At 43.4% G+C, this 20,671-nt stretch overlaps 1 protein-coding gene across 19 annotated transcripts in view; it reads right to left on the bottom strand.

Moving 5' to 3' along the window:
* The window catches only part of LOC130367542 (uncharacterized), a 352,795-nt gene that overhangs the window by 12,801 nt on the left and 319,323 nt on the right, over window positions 1-20,671 (bottom strand). For all 19 annotated transcript variants that reach the window (XR_008892098.1, XM_056570003.1, XM_056570002.1 and 16 more), the window contains one exon: window positions 6,949-7,077. Coding sequence is in view for 18 of the 19 variants with exons in the window: in XM_056570003.1 (XP_056425978.1) it covers window positions 6,949-7,077 (129 nt within the window). In the remaining variant the exon portion in view is untranslated. The remainder of the gene's footprint in view (window positions 1-6,948; window positions 7,078-20,671) is intronic.

Below are 20,671 nucleotides of genomic sequence, written 5' to 3'. Positions count from 1 at the left end.
CACTTAGTGAAAACATTTTTGGTTATCTTTTTTTATGAAGAAGTATCTCTTGTTTATCCAGTAGGAACAATTGTTTTGAAGCCTCTATGAGGAGGGAGAGTGTGGGGACATTTGGGAAAAGCCATTCCCGTAAAAGGTTAAATTTGGCAAGCAGGATAACAGAATGAGCTATAGGCGGTAGATGAGCATGTGAATATGTTGTTCGAGACCCTGAAACTGAAATATGAAAAAGGGCCTCAGTATGGCCTAATTCCTCATCATATGTGCTGATTCTATTCAAGAAGGCAGAAACTTGCTCCCAGTGGGTTACCACCGATGATGGGGCATAGCCACAAACAGTGATAAAGGTCTGCTTTACGAAGTTGACATTTCGGACAACTGACCATTCTCTGAGGATTACTACGTTTTTTCCAAGCAGCTATGGAGTCTCTAAAGAGTAAGGATCGCTTGATGGCTGGCAGCAGAGAGGAGAACGAACAATGAAGTAATTCATATTGCGTCTCCAGTAATGTATTAGAATAGCGTGACGTCCCTTGAAACCAGTCCATTATATGATGCAACAAGCAGGCAATATTATAGTAGCCTCGTATTTCTGGAAAATGTACCCCCCCCCATCCCATACTGGTAACATAAGAGTTCGAAGGGCAATCCAAGACCTCTTCCCCGCCCATATGAACTTCGTGAACGTCGATGTAAGGGCCTGTACATCACTATGTTTAAGGAGTACAGGGATTGTCTGAAATGGATATAGCAGCTTTGCAAAGCTGCACATTTTTAGGAGATGGCAATGCAGATGGGCAAATGATGCCAGCAGTGCAATTCCTCATGTGTCTTAGAGAACAGGGGTGGGTAGTTTAGTGAATACAGCGACTGAGGTGATTTCCCTATTTTGATTCCCAGGTAGGTGATTGATTGGAAGGCTATTGGAATCCCAACAGATTGCAAGGATGCCAGATATGAGTCCGGGGGTCGCCGGAGTAGTAAAAGTGCCGATTTATGCCTGGCCAAGGGATCCAAAGCAATGTCAAAAGTAGGGAAGATAAAGGCACCCTTGTCACGTACCCTTGTGGAGAGGAAAGGGTGGGGATAGAAAACCAGGGGGATATATTCTGGATGTAGGTGACATATACAGCGCCTGCAGAAGATTCCGAAATGCTCCCATAACGTTCATGGCATCCAGGACCGCACTCAGCCAAGACCAGCTAACGTCATCGAAAGCCTTTACGGCATCTAGTGTTAACAATGCTAGGCATGCAGTCTGGATGGGGCGGTGCTGGACCGCACCAAGAACCACTAACACCTTGCGGAGATTTAATACAGCCGAACAGTTATGTACAAATCCCGATTGGATGGGGGAAATTAGAGAGGGAAGAATGAGGGCTAATCTATCTGCCATTAATTTCGAGAGCAGCTTGTAATCCACGTTAATTAAAGAGATGGAACTATAAGAGCCAGGGTCCAGGAGGTCCTTGTTAGGCTTAGGGAGAAGTCTGACATACGAGGTGGATGCAGAATCAGGCAATCCACCCCCCTCGAGAACCTTATTGTAAAGGTCCAATAATGTGGGGGAAATCTGTGCATGCACTATTTCTTCCGTTACCTTCTCACGTCACAAAATAACGTCCATTATTAATAACGGGCTATGATGGGTTAAAACTGATAATGTAAAAATCCCATAGACTATAATGGGATTTTGTAATGGCCGTTTTTCATGATTTTGTTAACGGATCATTATAACGGATCTTCAAAATGGATGAATTTATTATAGTGTGAAAGGAGCCTAATCTACTAATAGAATCACCTAGTATCCCGTAATAGGCAGTGGAGTTTTCCGGGCTCCGAATTAATGCTGTATCTCCTCTTTATCAATATAGTCCAGATCTCATAATGACTTGTCTGGGACGGGAGTCCCCGTGGGGATGCTTGTCTAGGGACGGCGCGGAGGCGGTCCCACTCTATGTGCCCGTTCCACCTGCTTCAGCCTCAGGCAGTTCAGATTCACACAATTGTTGCAACTGCTGAGGTTTAATGGATTCTGGCAAGCCGACCAGGCACAGATTATTGCGCCAGGATCTTTTTTCCAAGTCTTCTAGGCGATCATGCAAGTAAGCATTATCCTTTAACAGCAACTTTATGGCTGGCACTGAGGATGTATTAGTCTCCTCAACAGACTGCACCCTCTGTTCTAGATCAGACACCTTCTGGATAGCGGAGGTGACTTCAGCTTGTGGTCCCTGTAGAGAGGCCAACAGGGTGGCTACCATGGCCTCCTGCAGATTCGGAAAAAGCCTTTCAGCCACTATGATCGCTAGTTGTTTAAAGTCAACATTATCAATAGCCTGAGAGAAAATACCTCCGGTTCCCTGTGTGGGCACATCTTCTGGAGCCGTCTGTGTGGGCTGAAAGAGCTCCGGTGTAGCAGGGATTGTCACCTCCATATCAGCCAGCAGTGGAGCAGCAGCTGGTGGTTGTTGTGGAGTAACAGCAGCAGCCGCTCCTCCCTTCTCCTTCGCTGCGGTCGCCATCTTGGAGGCAGAAGTCACTATGTCAGTCTGTTCGCATGCTTCTGTGTGAGGGCATCCCAGAGCTATGGTAAGGTAACGATCCATATAAATGAATGCTTCTGCTCCTCCAACGTATTCTCAGAGCCTGTTTGAAAGCGGGTATTTCGCTGTGGTGGGATATTACAGGAGTGCAGTCGGGAGCCTGTGTTAGTGCGTCCTCACATCCCCGCGCCGGAACCGGAAGTCGGTGAATAACTGTTGTATACGATGGCTCCACAGATCATCACATCAGCAGTTGGGGGCGATGTGTTGCTCCACAGCAAAGGCAGGATTGACGTTTTTACCACAAAGCCTCCATACACGGTGGGGTTTTAGGTTGACTCAACTTTACATACTCTAACCTGACTGTCATCGCATCCCAAACAGAACCTAGATTTGTCACTAAAGACAATATAGTTCCAGTTCATAGCAGTCCAGATATTTCATTTACGATACCAAAGGAAACAAAGGCTATTGTAGCTGCTGTCAATGGCCGGACACGTAATGAGTGGTGTGACACCAAATTTCCTTCCTCTAAGTGCCTACAAATGAGGGTGTGTAATGAAGGTGCCAGCTGTGTCTGGATGGTGGACAAGGAAACTATAGAAGTTGCTCATGCTTGATGGATCTCTCTACTGGTGGTCTGTAGTGGCCATCCGAATCCCCTTCACAGTGTGTGTGTGCTCCTAACCCCTCTTAAAAGAATGGTCAGAACAGCCTAGATGGTAGGCAATTCAAAAGGTCTGTCAACTGTTTGTCAATGAGCTTCCGAGACCATGTAAACTTGCAACCACAGAGGTGGTATGTAGCCGGCACAGCTAGTATAAGTTTATAAACGTGTAAGACTTAACAAGGTAGTGAGCCAGATAAAAACAAACTGCTGATAGTGGTGCTTGACTTCCCAGAAAAACAAGCAAGTAGTCCAACCTAGCAGTAGAGTAATGGGAATCCACTCTCCAAGAATTGCAGTATAAAACAACTTTCTTTATGAATCACAGGTGCAGCACATAGAAAAAGCTTGAGCAGACACCAGTAGTCACAGTATGAGGTTACAGCTGTTTCACGTATGAGTTAAACTTTTTTTTTTTTTTGGACAACAGTTGTTTCCTTTCTGTTGTCCTTCCATGAAAACCATTCTTAGGGTGCGTTCAACACATAGAGAGGTTTTTGTAATGTTTTCTTTTACTATTACACTTGGGTTTTTTCTCATCTCTTTCAGTATTTCCAGCTGTGATCTTGGAGTAATTTTATCAGGATGTCAACTTCTAGGGTGGATAACAGTCCTGAATGTATTCCATTTGAAGACAATGTCCCTCATTTAATAAGAGTAGAGTGTAGGTTTGTTTGTGGGTTTTAATTCCCTACAATTAATTTTCCATGGTATTTACTAAGGTTTCCCTACATTTAGCTTTTTCTACACATGATCTGATCTGTAGGGTTTTCCTCAGCTGAAATCCACCACATTTTATGTGGAAACCTTGGTAAATATGTAGTGTTTTTGTGAAAATGTCGGGAACACGCCCCTTCCCCGGCGACCACACCCGTTTTCGTTTTTTTTTTTTTTAGCAAAATGGAGTTAGTCGGGTTTTTTCAATTCTGGCGCAAATTCTGGCGCAGACAGAATTTCTGGCGCACTGCAACAGATTCTGGCATGCTCCTGGCAGAGCCCTGCTTGTCCTCGGTGTACAGAGCCCTGCTTGTTCTCAGTGTACAGAACCCTGCTTGTCCTCAGTGTACAGAGCCCTGCTTGTCCTCAGTGTACAGAGCCCTGCTTGTCCTCAGTGTACAGAACCCTGCTTGTCCTCAGTGTACAGAGCCCTGCTTGTCCTCAGTGTACAGAGCCCTGCTTGTCCTCAGTGTACAGAGCCCTGCTTGTCCTCAGTGTACAGAGCCCCGCTTGTCCTCAGTGCACAGAGCCCGCTTGTCCTCAGTGCACAGAGCCCTGCTTGTCCTCAGTGCACAGAGCCCTGCTTGTCCTCAGTGCACAGAGCCCCGCTTGTCCTCAGTGTACAGAGCCCTGCTTGTCCTCAGTGTACAGAGCCCTGCTTGTTCCAATGTACAGAGCCCTGCTTGTCCTCAGTGTACAGAGCCCCGCTTGTCCTCAGTGCACAGAGCCCGCTTGTCCTCAGTGCACAGAGCCCTGCTTGTCCTCAGTGCACAGAGCCCTGCTTGTCCTCAGTGCACAGAGCCCCGCTTGTCCTCAGTGTACAGAGCCCTGCTTGTCCTCAGTGTACAGAGCCCTGCTTGTTCCAATGTACAGAGCCCTGCTTGTCCTCAGTTCACAGAGCCCTGCTTGCCCACACACACTTCCTGTATTTGGACTACTCACAGAGACACACAGGCAATAGCTGTAGAGACAAAAATATACACATTTCCAGCTAATGTGTATTACAAATATACATATACTGGTATTATCTACATTATATATAAAGTTTTTGTTAACAACACTTTAATGCCTAAGCAATTTTTCATTTTTTCCCAGTCGCCTTTTAAGTGGCATAAGTTTAAAAAATTTCTGGCTACAAAGCCATATGATGGCTTGTTTTTTTGCAGGACAAGTTGTACTTTTTTATGTCGTCATTTTGTGTTCATAGTTTTTATTGGTTAATTTAAATGAACTTAATTTAACTTTTTTTTACCGGTCAAAAAATTGAATTTTTTTTTAGATTTTATGCATTTAAAATTTACACTGTACAGTAAAAACAATATTATAGTGTTATCCTGTGGGTCAGTGATTGCAGCAATACTAAATTTATATAGTTTTTTTTTTTTTGTAACTACACTGCCATAATAGAAACAATAATTAATAATAATAATAATAATAATAATAATAATAATTATAATAACAATTAGTGTCACCACATTACTAGATTCATAACTTTTTTGGGGGGATGATTTAAAAATACCCCAATCATGGAGGTTGTTTTTTTTTTTTTTTTTTTTTTTTAGAGTGTTTAACTTGCGAGATAAATAATAAAATAATTTTATTGTTTTGGTTGTTACATATGTTGCTATATCAAATATGTATGTATAGGGATATAAAGGTAACTTTTTAATGTAAGTTTTATATATTTATTTTTTCTAGTGAAGTGTATTTAGTCTGTCAGCATAACGCTAACAGGCAAAGTACCCGGCCATGCTGCACAGCACTGCTGGGTACACAGGAAAAAAAATAACTAATCCATAGAGCTAAAATTAATCCTTTATTAATTCCTTTAAAATCCCAATAACTACCAATAGAAATGTATGTAGAAAAAATATATTACTACAAAGACATAAATAAGTAGTTCTCCTATGATGAACACCTGTACATCCCAACGCGTTTCCCCGTGTATCTTATGGTATACTGTGATTCATCAGGGATTAACCATTACAGTATTATGATATATAACAAATGCAACCAGAAGAAAAGGGAGAAGAAATGCTTTGATGAGTAGTGTATGGATTACAGACAAAGGCATTGACTTAAAGATACACCACAATACAGATATACAAACTTACAAAAGTACAGCGTATGCCTATAACAAGACAAAATAGATAAGGCAAGCATATGCACAATACATTACATTAAGCCTGCAAAAAGCACATATAAGCACATACAGATGATTTAGACTGCTTGTCTTGTGATTTCAGTTGCATATCCTCCAAATGATGGACAGTTATATATCCTCCATGTGGTTTAAATAATGGAGCACCATATAGGATGGCTGGCCACTATGCCTGGCCACTGGGTCATTCCCCCTGTGGGCTTGGTGTCGCAGAGGCAGTGGTCGCTACCCGATGCTACGACAGTGTTAGGTTAGGGACCCACTCTGACTAGGTGGCCTTGACATGGCGAGCGGGCTTGATCAGAATGTATACTAACAACCTGTTAGTTTTTGAAATGATGCTGAGAAGCAAGTAGATCAAAATACAAATGGTGGATGTGCAGCCATGTTTCTGTTTCTGTATTTTTGTTTTACATTGTGTGTATTATGCCACTAGTGTGACATGGCTGTGTGCAATATCCCTACATATGACATTACTGTACATACCGTATCTACTCGAGTATATACGGTAGTATCCCCCTATTATTACATAACTGTGTGCATTATCTCTGTACTGCAATATTATTATGTGCATTATCGTTTTACTGCAATATTACCGTGTGCCTGATTTCTGTAAAGCAATGTTACTGTGTACATCATCTCTGTACTGCAATCTTACAGTGTGTATTATCTCAGCATTGCAATCTTACTGTGTGCATTATCCTTGTACTATGACATCAATTTTTACTAAAGCCAATTGTAAGCTTTTCGGAACATACTGCTGAAAGTGGCCATGGCGAAGTCCTGACACGGAACCCCATGGTTATACAAATATATCAATAACCACCAAAAAGCACACTGTGCCGGTTTAGAAATACCTTAGGACAAACGGATACTCCTGGATCCCCTGTAACAAGGTATTTTATTTTTGTATATACAGGGTTAATGGTATGTTCCGGTTTTTTGATTCTCTGATATCCAAATTCTTTATTAGCTTTGTCAATTGTCTGAAATGAAAAAAAGGACAATAAATTAATACAGATACAGTGTATAACAGTGAACATCCTTTCACACCACATTTTTGTCAATCAAGTATTTCTTTTTTTTTTTCTAAATCCACGATCCACATTTTAGTACAGAACTGGGCCCCAAAAATGGGGAGAGACAGTGGGAGGGGCATAGACAAATCTCTTTCTTAAAGGGAAACTGACAGCAGGGTCACTGGCACTAACCAAAATATACAGATAGAGCAAATTACTCTGTTTTTAATGCTTCTTGGTGGTGAAAAATCGGTGCAGCTGTTCAGAAAATATTCATCTTGTTGTAAATATAATATTTTCTTGTTATGTGCATTGGGCCCGGCTCCTGCTGTATGTTCAACACTTTCTCCTGGTTATTTGAAGCCATCCAGAACAATCCTATTAGAGCTCATTCAGCTCATATGGATGATATATGTATGTGCAAAAAAAATGTTTGTTTTGTTTATTTATTTGTTCTATTATTTGCTTCATATTCTTTCGGTTTTTGTTCAATATTGTTTTCTGATTTGTCCATAAATCATCCACATTTTTCCACCTTAAAGGGGTATTCCAGGCAAAACCTTTTTTTACATATATATATATCTCAACTGGCTCCGGAAAGTTAAACAGATTTGTAAATGACTTCTATTAAAAAATCTTAATCCTTCCAATAGTTATTAGCTTCTGAAGTTTTCTGTCTAACTGCTCAATTATGATGTCATGTCCCGGGAGCTGTGCATGATGGGAGAATATCCCCATAGGAACTGCACAGCTCCCGGGACGTCAACAGAGAGCAGTTAGACAGAAAACAGCAACTCAACTTCAGAAGCTAATAACTATTGGAAGGATTAAGATTTTTTTTTATAGAAGTAATTTACAAATCTGTTTAACTTTCCGGAGCCAGTTGATATGTATATGTAAAAGTTTTTGCCTGGAATACCCCTTTAAGTTAAAGGAGTAACAATTGCCTACTTTTTCTTTTCTTTTTTTAATGTAGTAGAAATTTAATGATTTCTAAAACAGGTACAAATAAACACATTTGGTGTTTTTATATTTAGCCCACTGACTTTTTACGGACTTATAAACAGTATCCACACAGATCCCTTGTAACATGCTCCATATATATTCACAAAATATTTGATCAAAATTGAAATCCATGTGTTGCAATCATTGTTTTGCATGTTACTGCCAAATAGAGATGAGCAAACCTTTCAAAAGTTCGACTCGCCGATCCCTCTGAACTTTTTCAAAATAGTCAGTTCGATTCGGCTCGGTTCGACACAAACCGGCACAAAAATAAGCCCTAAACACGTTTCCAACACTGACTAGCAACTGTGAAGCCCTCTCTAACACTGCTAAGTATATACACTGCTCAAAAAAATAAAGGGAACACTAAGATAACACATCCTAGATCTGAATGAATGAACTAATCGTATGAAATACTTTCGTCTTTACATAGTTGAATGCGCTGACAACAAAATCACACAAAAATTATCAATGGAAATCATCAACCCCTGGAGGTCTGGATATGGAGTCACACTCAAAACCAAAGTGGGAAACCTCACTACAGGCTGATCCAACTTTATGTAATGTCCTTAATACAAGTCCCAATGAGGCTCAGTAGTGTGTGTGGCCTCCACGTGCCCGTATGACCTCCCTACAACGCCTGGGCATGATCCTGATGAGGTGGAGGATGGTCTCCTGAGGGATGTCCAACCAGACCTGGACTAAAGCATCCGCCAACTCCTGGACAGTCTGTGGTGGATGGAGAGAGACGTCCCAGATGTGCTCAATCGGATTCAGGGGAACGGGCGGCCAGTCCATAGCATCAATGCCTTCCTCTTGCAGGAACTGCTGACACGAGGTCTAGCATTGACTTGCATTAGGAGGAACCTAGAGCCAACCGCACCAGCATATGGTCTCACAAGGGGTCTGAGGATCTCATCTAGGTACCTAATGGCAGCCAGGCTACCACTGGCATGCACATGGAGGGCTGTGCGACCCCCCAAAGAAATGCCACCTTACACCATTACTGACCCACCGCCAATCCGGTCATGCTGGAGGATGTTGCAGGCAGCAGAAAGTTCTCCATAGCGTCTCCAGACTCACTCACGTCTGTCACATGTGCTCAGTGTGAACCTGCTTTTATTTGTGAAGAGCACAGAGCACCAGTGGCGAATTTGTCAATCCTGGTGTTCTCTGGCAAATGCCAAACATCCTGCATGGTGTTGGGCTGTAAGCACAACCCCCACCTGTGGACATCAGGCCCTCATATAGTCTGTTTCTGACCGTTTGAGTGGACACATGCACATTTGTGGCCTGCTGGAAGTCAATTTGCAGGGCTCTGGCAGTGCTCCTCCTAGCACAGAGGTGGAGGTAGCGGTCCTGCTGCTTGGTTGTTGCCTCCTACGGCCTCCTCCATGTCTCCTGATGTACTGGCCTGTCTCCTGGTAGCGCCTCCAAGCTCTGGACACTACACTGACCGACACAGCAAACCTTCTTGCCACAGTTCGCATTGATGTGCCATCCTGGATGAGCTGCAATACCTGAGCCACTTGTGTGGGTTGTAGACTCCGTCTTATGCTACCACTAGAGTGAAAGCACCGCCAGCATTCAAAAGTGACCAAAACATCACCAGGAAGCATAGAAACTGAGAAGTGGTCTGTGGTCAACACCTGCAGAACCACTCCTTTATTGGGGGGTGTCTTGCTAATTGCCTATAATTTCCACCTGTTGTCTGTTTCATTTGCACAACAGCATGTGAAATTGATTGTCAATCACTGTTCTTCCTGAGTGGACAGTGGGATTTCACAGACGTGTCATTGACTTGGAGTTACATTGCATTGTTTAACCCCTTAACCCCTTAAGGAGCAGGGTTTTCTCCGTTTTTGCATTTTCGTTTTTTGCTCCTTGCCTTTAAAAAATCATAACTCTTTCAATTTTGCACCTAAAAATCCATATGATGGCTTATTTTTTGCGCCACCAATTCTACTTTGTAATGACGTCAGTCATTTTGCCCAAAAATCTACGGTGAAACGGAAAAAAAAAATCATTGTGCGTCAAAATTGAAAAAAAAAAAAACGTTTTGTAACTTTTGGGGGCTTCCGTTTCTACGTAGTACATTTTTCGGTAAAAATGACACCTTATCATTATTCTATAGGTCCATACGATTACAATGATTCCCTACTTATATAGGTTTGATTTTGTCGGACTTCTGGAAAAAATCATAACTACATGCAGGAAAATTTATAAGTTTAAAATTGTCCTCTTCTGACCCCTATAACTTTTTTATTTTTCCATGTATGGGGCGGTATGAGGGCTCATTTTTTGCGCTGTGATCTGAAGTTTTTAACGGTACCATTTTTGCATTGATAGGACTTATTGACGTATTGAATTTTTTTGCACGCACGCCATTGACTGTGCGGTTTAATTAATGATATATTTTTATAATTCGGACATTTCCGCATGCGGTGATACCATATATGTTTATTTTTATTTACACTGTGTTTTTTTTTTTTATTGGAAAAGGGGGGTGATTCAAACTTTTAATAGGGGAGGAGTTAAATTATCTTTATTCACTTTTTTATTGCAGTGTTATAGGTCCCATAGGGAGCTATAACACTGCACACACTGATCTTCATCATTGACCACTGGTTTCTCATAGGAAACCAGTGATCAATGATTCTGCCGGATGACTGCTCATGCCTGGATCTCAGGCACTGAGCAGTCATTCGGCGATCGGACAGCGAGGAGGCAGGTAGGGGCCCTCCCGCTGTCCTGTCAGCTGTTCGGGATGCCGCGATTAGCCGCGGCTATCCCGAACAGCCCGACTGAGCTAGCCGGCCACTTTCGGTTTCGATTTTAGCCACGCGGCTCAGCTCTGAGCGCGCGGCTAAAGGGTTAATAGCGCGCGGCGCCACGATCGGCGCTGCGCGCTATTAGAGGCGGGTCCCGGCTTCACTATGACAACGGGCCCGCCGTGATATGACGCGGGGTTACTGTGTAACCCCGCGTTATATCAGGAGAGCAGGACCAAGGACGTACCGGTACGTCCTTGGTCCTTAAGGGGTTAAGGACCAAGCCCATTTTCACCTTAAGGACCAGGCCAATTTTATTTTTGCGTTTTTGTTTTTTCCTCCTCGCCTTCTAAAATCCATAACTTTTATATTTCCATCTACAGACCCATATAAGGGCTTGTTTTTTGCGTGACCAATTGTACTTTGTAATGAAATCTCTCATTTTACCATAAAATGTACGGCGAACCCAACAAATAATTTTTTTAGGCAGTAAATTAAATGAAAACCACAATTTTGCACATTTTGGAGGGTTTCGTTATCACACTGTACACTTTACGGTAAATATGACATGTGTTCTTGATTCCGTGGGTCAATACGATTAAAATGATACCCATGACTAGATACTTTCATATTTTTGTACCGCTTAAAAAAATCTAAAACTTTTCGTACAAAATCAGTAATCTATAATCGCCCTATTTTGACCACATATAACTTTTTTATCGATACCACATTTGCATATATAAAACTTTTAGATAATTTTTTTTTAAATAAAATGTGACAAAAAAGCAGCATTTTTGGACTTCAATTTTTTACGTTTACGCCGTTCACCGTAAGGGATCATTCAAATTATATTTTGATAGTTTGGACATTTATGCACGCGGTGATACCAAATTATGCTTTTTGGGGGTTAAATGGGAAAAACTGACAATTTTCATTTTTATTGGGAGAGGGAATTATGAACTTTTTTTTTTACTTTTTATATTTACATTTTTAACTTTTATTTATTTATTTTTTTTTTACACTTTTTATGTCCCCATAGGGGACTTCATTGCAATCATTTGATTGCTAATACTGTGCAGTGCTATGTATAGGACACAGCACTGATCAGTATTATCGCTGATCTTCTGCTCTGGTCTGCTCGGTCGCAGACCAGAGCAGAAGACCCCAGGAGACGGACGGAGGCAGGTGAGGGGACCTCCGTCCACCAATACAGATGATGGGATCCCTGCAGCAGTGCTGCGGGCGATCCGATCATCTATTTTAACATGCGCATTGCCACAAATGCTGTGATCTGTACTGATCACGGCATCTGAGGGGTTAATGGCGGACATCCGCGCGATCGCTGATGTCGGTCATTACCGGCGGGTCCCCGGCTGCTGCTAGCAGTCGGAACCTGCCGTGTATGACACGAGCACCGCTCCGATGGTCGCGGTCAAACACAGGACGTAAGTGTACGTCCTAGTGCGCTAAATACCGCCACACCAGGATGTACATTTACGTTAAGTGTTCCTTTTATTTTTTTGAGCAGTGTATTTAAGAAGTTTTTAAGTGTTTTAAGGCAAAGTTAGGCCCCGTTCACACTACGGAATTGCCGCGGAATTTCCGGGCGCAATTCCGCGGGAGCAATTCCGCGGTGTGAACTTTGACATTAGTGTGAACGGGTCTCCGCGAGACCCGTTCACACTGTGGAATTTCAGCGGCGGACATTTCCGCCGCTGAAAGTGTTCCGCGCAGAGAAAGAACATGTTCATTCTTTGCGCGGATTCCGCGAGCACTGCATAGCCATCAATGGTGACGCCCCTAGCGCCGAAGTATATTCGGCGGCAGCCACCAGGTGGAATCTCTGCTCGCGGAATTCAGCCGCGAGAATTCCATAGTGTGAACGAGGCCTTATGGCGACATTTGGTAATCCATGGTAACTGACCGCTTCTTGAATGCGCTGGCAGATTTTTGAGGCTCATCCACACTAAAAATAAAGCAGCATCAAGTATCCCTGTTTGTTGGCAGATACCTGCTGGTGTTAAAATGCACACAGAGGTATCGGAAGCCGCAGTGGCTTTTTACAAGCAATCCAAAAATTATCCCTTTTTGGGAGTAGCAACAGAACTAGCGGACACACACTCTGTTTTTTCTTTGTTTCCTATCTCTATCCTTATCTCTCTCTCTCCCCAGGGAACAGTGTGTGAGCCCTGATGACTGTGTAAAACTGCCCTTCCCCCTTTCTGTCTCCTATTGGCCTTTGGGCTGACACATAAAACCAGCAAATCGTAATGATAACCTGGGGTTATCATGTGATATGCCGGTCACCTGTTGTGATGCTACCACCCCCTGCTCCTCTTGCTTCCCCTGGGTGCCAAAACGCCTTGTTTTTTTTATTTTTTTGCACGCTTTTACGGGTTTGGCTAACCAAACAGGTAAAAGCTCTAAAGTTTGGTGGGCCACGCTAACCCCAAATTATGGTCGAATCTGGGTAGCCGGACTAGGCTCGCTCAGCACTAAAAAATGTTGTAATGTTTGGTATCAAATATTTTTTTAACAGCATTGTACAGTGATCCCTCAACATAGAATATTTTCAACATACAATGGTCTTTTCTGGACCATTGTAATTTGAAACCAGACTCAACATACAATGTACAGACAGTCAAGATTGTGAAATGTGTCAATGGCTGGAAGATCTGACAAATCAGAATGGGCATTTCACTGGTAAAAACCCCTGTATTACTGAAGTGCATGCACTGACTGATGTCTGGTAGCGCCTCCTATAGTACAGGGAGGTACTACTATATGTTCTGTACTACTCTTTACCTGTACCAGGGTTAGCTGCTCCTTTGGACACCAAGTAAAAGTGGCTCCATTTTACTTTGTAAGGACATTGAGTGTACTGTAAAGGACCCTGAAGAAGCTCCTGTCCTCTACATAGACAGTGATTACAGCTCCAGCAGATCTTTCTTACTTTTATATGTAAGCATTTGCTTTATCTATATTAGTTATCTACCGTATTTTTCGCCGTATAAGACGCAATTTTTCTTCCCCAAAACGTGGGGGGAAAAGTTGGTGCGTCTTATACGGCGAATATATGCCCGAGGCTGCTGCGGGCGAGAGCGGGAAGTCAGCTGCAAGTACAGAGGCTGCGGTGGTGCGGTACAGCGCTGACTACCCGCTCCCCACCCGCAGCAGCCTCATGACCGCCGGTGAATTTTTCACCTCTCACCGGCTATGTTTATTGCCCTATGCCTGGAACATACAGTTCCGGGCGCCGGGCAGGTGAATTACTAATAACTGTATACTAAAAACCAGGGTGCCTCCAGCTGTTCTGAAACTACAACTACCAGCATGCCCGGACCGGCAAAGGTTGTCTGGGCATGCTGGTAGTTGTAGTTTCACAACAGCTGGAGGCCCCCTGGTTTTTAATATACAGTACTAGTTTTTACCTGCTCTGGCCGGCCCCCGCCTGCAGCCGCACACAGGAGCCGGCCCGGGCAGATAAAATCATAGGTTTTCCTATGCCGGACATCCCTATGTCCCGAAAAATCTTTTCGGGACATAAGGATGTCCGCGGGTCACTCCCCATTCCCCAGCCGATGCACGTCCTCCTCCGGTCTTCCTGCGTTCCTCCGCCTCTCTATGGTTGTACGCACGGGACCTCACTGACGTCCCGTGCGTACAACCATAGAGGCGCCGGAGGACAGGAGGACCGGAGGAAGACGCGCGCCGACCGGGGCCTGGTGAGTGACCGGCGGTGTGTAATCTTCAGCATTCCGGTCACCGCTCCTCCGGTCCCGGCACCTACTGCTATGGTCCATAGGCCATAGCAGTAGATTGTGACACCGGGCCAGAGGAGCGGTGACCGGAACACTGTGGGGGCAGCAGTACAGACATACAGCCTCCAGCCATACACTGTATATGGCTGGAAGCTGTATGTCTGTGGGGGGAGCTGCCTACCATTGTGGGGGAACTATACTGCCAACTATTGTGGGGGAACTATACTGCCAACCATTGTGGGGGAACTATACTGCCAACCATTGTGGGGGAACTATACTGCCAACCATTGTGGGGGAACTATACTGCCAACCATTGTGGAGGGGGGGGGAGCTTCCTACCATTGTGGGGGAACTATACTGCCAACTATTGTGGGGGGGAGCTGCCAGTGCCTACCATTGTGGGGGAACTATACTGCCAACTATTGTGGGGAAACTATACTGCCAACCATTGTGGGGGGGAGGGGGGAGGAGATGCCTACCATTGTGGGGGAACTATACTGCCAACCATTGTGGGGGGGAGGGGGGAGGAGCTGCCTACCATTGTGGGGGAACTATACTGCCAACTATTGTGGGGGAACTATACTGCCAACTATTGTGGGGGAACTATACTGCCAACTATTGTGGGGGAACTATACTGCCAACCATTGTGGGGGAACTATACTGCCAACCATTGTGGGGGAACTATACTGCCAACCATTGTGGGGGAACTATACTGCCAACCATTGTGGAGGGGGGGGGGAGCTGCCTACCATTGTGGGGGAACTATACTGCCAACCATTGTGGGGGGGAGGGGGGAGGAGCTGCCTACGATTGTGGGGGAACTATACTGCCAACTATTGTGGGGGAACTATACTGCCAACTATTGTGGGGGAACTATACTGCCAACTATTGTGGGGGAACTATACTGATATAAAATATTTTACTACAGTATTTGGTTCAGAATCTTTTTTTTCTAGATTTTCCTCCTTTAAAATTGGGTGCGTCTTATATGCCGGAGCGTCTTATATGGCGAAAAATACGGTACTTATTTTTTTTCATTCTCACTTTTTCCTATTTTTGGATGACATTTTGGTGGCTTCAGAGCCAATTACCAGGTTTCCATAGAGTTATGATCTCAACATACAATGGTTTCAACATACAATCGTAATCCTTGAACCAATTAATATTGTAACTTGAGGGACCACTGTATCGTCTCATAGTGATATTTAAAAAAATAATTAAAATATACATTTTTGCTATTTGTTTCATCAAACATTAAATGTTGCTGATATTTTTTATACAGTTTTATTCAAATGTAAACCTTGATGCTTTCTTGTACCTTGTGAAACAGATGAGTGTCTGTGATATTACTTGTTTTGCACATATGTAACTATAATTTTTTTTGCACCAAGCATTTGTACATTTATAGTTCAGTCTGTGTCCAAGTGATTTTTTCCCCCCAAATTTTGATACAATTAGTAATGATTAGAGATGAGCGAACTTACAGTAAATTCGATTCGTCACAAACTTCTCGGCTCGGCAGTTGATGACTTTTCCTGCATAAATTAGTTCAGCCTTCAGGTGCTCCAGTGGAAAGAGTCTCCTAGGACTGTATCCACCTTTTCCAGCCCACCGGAGCACCGGAAAGCGGAACTAATTTATGCAGGAAAAGTCATCAACTGCCGAGCCGAGAAGTTTGTGACGAATCGAATTTACTGTAAGTTCGCTCATCTCTAGTAATGATGATTATTATTAGTAGTAGATTAATAAAATTTGTGCATATTTTAAAGCATTGAAGAAATTATCAATCATTGTTAGTTTGCCTCTATTTTTAGTACAAATATTTTTCAACTTTAATTAAAAAGTGTTTCATTGCAACTAAAAAAAAACACACACACATATATATATATATATATATATATATATATATATATATATATATACATATATGTGTGTATTTCTTGGTGCTTGGCGCTGCTTTCACTACTACTAGCCTTTCACAAATGACCATTTCCTTCATCTTCCTTACCGCACTGCTGCTGCCATCACTGCCACTACTACTAAGCTTTCTTATGTTACTACTGCCACTACACAGCTACATATCTCCCGGCTTATCCATCATTTTTCATGCTGTACTACTGACATAAACACAGTAAGAAGTCAGCTCACAACCCCACAATCAGGATCCCCCACTGTACAGACAAGTCAAGAGAAGACAATTTTACTGCAGAAACATCCAATGTAAATAGTCCATAAAAGCAGGGGTAATCCTAAATCATGATTTTATGTATTTTCAGCAAAATGAAAATATCCTAATCCTGATAGATTTAAATCAGCATTTCTAATGCATTTTGGATAATTTATACTTATTTATAACATTGCTGGACGATAAAACTAGAAATGTATAAAGTACCTGCCTACCTAACAAACCTACTATCTGCCTACCTAACAAACCTACTATCTGCCTACCTAGCAAACGTATTACCTACCTAGCACACTTACTACCTGCCTACCTCCCTAACAAATGTATTACCTACCTAGCAAACATAGTACCTTCCTAGCAAACTTACTACCTACCCACCTACCTACCTAGCAAACTGACTACCTACTTAACTAGCAAACCTAATACCTAGCAAGCTAAAAAACTTACTTCCTACAGAGCTAATTTATAACCTATCTACCTAGCAAACTTACTACCTGCCTACTTACCTGGAAAACTTACTACCTGCCTGCCTACATACAGTGGGCAAGCTACTTACAGGTGGGTCCTATATACAGTGGGCAAGCTACCTACAGGGGCCAAGCTAACTACAAGAGGGTCATACATACAGTGGGCAAGCTACTTACTGGGGCAAGCTACCTACAGGACGGTCCTACATAGAGGGAGCAAACTACCTAGAGGAGGGTCCTACCTACAGGGGGCATGCTACTTACAGGAGTGTCCTACATACAGGTGGCAAGTTACTTACAGAAGGGTCCTTCATACAGTCAGAAAGCTACCTACAGGGGCCAAGCTACTTACAGGGACAAACTACCTATAGGATGGTCCCACATACAAGGGGCAAACTACTTACAGGTAGGTCCCACATACAGGTGGCAAGCTACCAACAGGAGAGTCCGACATAAAGTGGGCAAGCTACCTACTGGTGCCAAGCTACCTACAGGGGCAAACTACCTACAGGAGGGTCTTACCTATAGGGTGAAAGCTACTAACAAGAGGGTTGCCCGCCAGCAGTCACAATAATGAGCTCCCTGCTGCAGCTAGGTAGCTTTGTGTGTCCACTCATAGCGGCGGATTTCCCACTGGCAGTCATGAAAGGATACACTGAGCTACCCAGCCACAGCAGTGATCTCGCCCCTTGTGACTGCTGAGGGGCATCCGTGGTGTGAAATAAGCCGCGGATGTGCTCTATGTGCCCCTACTCTGCGTCCCGTTCATACTGCGTTTGTGCAGTATTAGAGGTATCTGTCAGCATCACGTCAAAAAGAGTGATGCTGACGTATACTGTAGCAGCTCCATTTATTTCTGAATGAGACGGCTACAGTATACATTGGATCCCTTTTTTGACATGACAACGGACACCGATACTGCAGAAACGCAGTATGAATGGTGACTATTCATATAATGATGCCCTGAAAGCCAAAGGGGGCTCCTCTCCTTCTTGGTCCTACCAGGCGGTCAGGCAACCAGATATGGCCTAAGTAGGGGTACTGCCCAGCCCGGGACGAACAGCGTGATAAAATATGGGGCGCATTTCCTCCATTTCAAAGCGACTTACCAAAATGATGTCCCACAAATAAAGAATTTGTGCAAAAAAAAGCTAATTTCTATTATTTCCACTGACTTTGAAATAATTCTAGCCACACAATAAGGACTTAACGTAATCACTCTTGCCCTAGGTGAATACTTTAGGGGTGTAGTTTCGCAAATGGGGGTCACTTCGGGGGTTGCGGTATTGTTCTGACAGCTAAAATGCTTTGCAAGTTGAAGTGCGGCCCATAATTTGTATAATGATATCCTGAAAGCCAAATGGTGCTCCTCTCCTTTTGGGTCCCACCATGTGGCCATGCAACCAAATATGGTCTAAGCGGGGGTATTACCGAACATGGGACGAACAGCGTAATAAAATATGGGGCGCATTTTCTACTTTTCAGATGCAATGTACAAAAAATATGTCCCACAAATAATGCAATTGTGAAAAAAAAAGAAATTTAAAATGTTTCCACTGATTTTGTATCCATTCCAGCCACACAAAAAGATCTCAAAGTACTCACTTTTGGTCTAGATGAATACTTTAGGGGGTGTAGTTTCCAAAATGGGGTCACTTGTGGGGTTCTGTATGGCTCTGGCAGCTAAAACCCTTTGCAGGCATGAAGTGCAGCCTACAATCCATCCGGCCTAAAATGATGCCCTGAAAGCCAAATGGCGCTCCTCTCCTTCTGGGTCCTACCACGCGGCCAAGGAACCAAATATGGCCTAAGCGGGGATATTTCCAAACACGGGGCGAGAAGCTTAATAAAATATAGGGGGCATTTCTTGCAATATCAGAAGTGATGTACAAAAAATATGTCCCACAAATGATGCATTTGTGAAAAAATGAAAATTTCGAATTTTTAACACTGACTTTGTAATAATTCCTGCCCAAAAACTATGGTGTTAAATTACTCACTGTACCCCCTAGCGAATACCTTGAAGGGTCTAGTTTTTAAAATGGGGTAATTTGGGAGGGTGTTCCTATGTTCTGCCACCTTCAAATTTCTGCAAACCTTGCATAGCACATAAAAAAAGATGTACTTTTCATATTTTCAAAATTTCAAGTTAAATTGTTCGGCTTCTAATTAATTTAAAATGTGAATTAAAAACAAAACAAATGCTGTCAAAATAAAGTAGATATCTGAAAGTATAAGTTTCATAAACTATTTGGTCAGTAAGTATAAATATATGCAACCTATTAGTGTTAAGATAGCAAAAAAAAAAAGTAAGTAAAGATAGTAAAAAAAATAAATGTCATGATTTTTTGCATTGTAAAAAAACCTACAAATGATATCGTCTTACTTTTACTATGTACATGAAGGACGACTTGTGACAAAAAAACAATGTCAGAATTATCGTGATTGGCAAAATGTTACCAGAGTTATTCTCTAATAAAGACAGACATCCCCGATTTGAAAAAAACAGGCCTGGTCTTTCAGGGGCGTACAGGTTTATTTGTATTTGTCCTTAAGGGGTTAATGTAATCCCGTCAGAAAAGGAAATAGTCGGACTCAGATGTGAATTTTGTCTACAATTCACCAAGTCATAATTTTGATAATTTGATTTATTTTTTATTTTTCATAATTAATATTTTTATGACCATAATTTATAATTCCTAATTGAGTTATTACCCCACAACATATTAATTCCTTGTATACTAGTAATATTGGCCTTAGTATACAGCAGTGATTCCCGCGGGATTTTTCTGTGATTTTTTTTTTTAAATGTCCTGCCCCGGCCTGCGCTCTTATGACTGACGGCGCAGGGCGGAAGGGAAGCCTGCGTGAACACTGCGCACACAGCGTCCCCCCTGCATCCCCCTCTCCCTTGCGGCGCAGTGAGACGAAAATGGTCCCTTGGAGCGGAACGAGCTACATCTGCGCCGGACTCCCGTGCCTGCCGTGGAACTGCAAGCTGCGTGGGCCGGCTTGCTTAAGGTACGGTACCCTTTCCATCCCTATTACCCCTTCTCAACCCTGTCCAAACACCCCACCACCACCACCGTCACCCAGGTCCACCCTCTACCCCCCCCCCGTCACTCATGTCCACCTCTCTGTCCATCCCTGTCACCCATGTCCACCCCCCCTGTCACCCGTGTCCACCCCCCCTGTCACCCGTGTCCACCCCCGCCACCCGTGTCCACCACCCCCTCTCACCCGTGTCCACCCCCCTCTCACCCGTGTCCACCCCCCTCTCACCCGTGTCCACCCCCCTCTCACCCGTGTCCACCCCCCCGTCACCCATGTCCACCACCCCCCGTCACTCATGTCCACCCCCCTCTCACCCATGTC

This window comes from Hyla sarda, chromosome 4 (assembly GCF_029499605.1).
Source record: "Hyla sarda isolate aHylSar1 chromosome 4, aHylSar1.hap1, whole genome shotgun sequence".
Lineage (NCBI taxonomy): Eukaryota > Metazoa > Chordata > Amphibia > Anura > Hylidae > Hyla > Hyla sarda.
The sequence above is the reverse complement of the archived record's forward strand: the minus strand, read 5'-3'. Positions and strand labels throughout refer to the sequence as shown.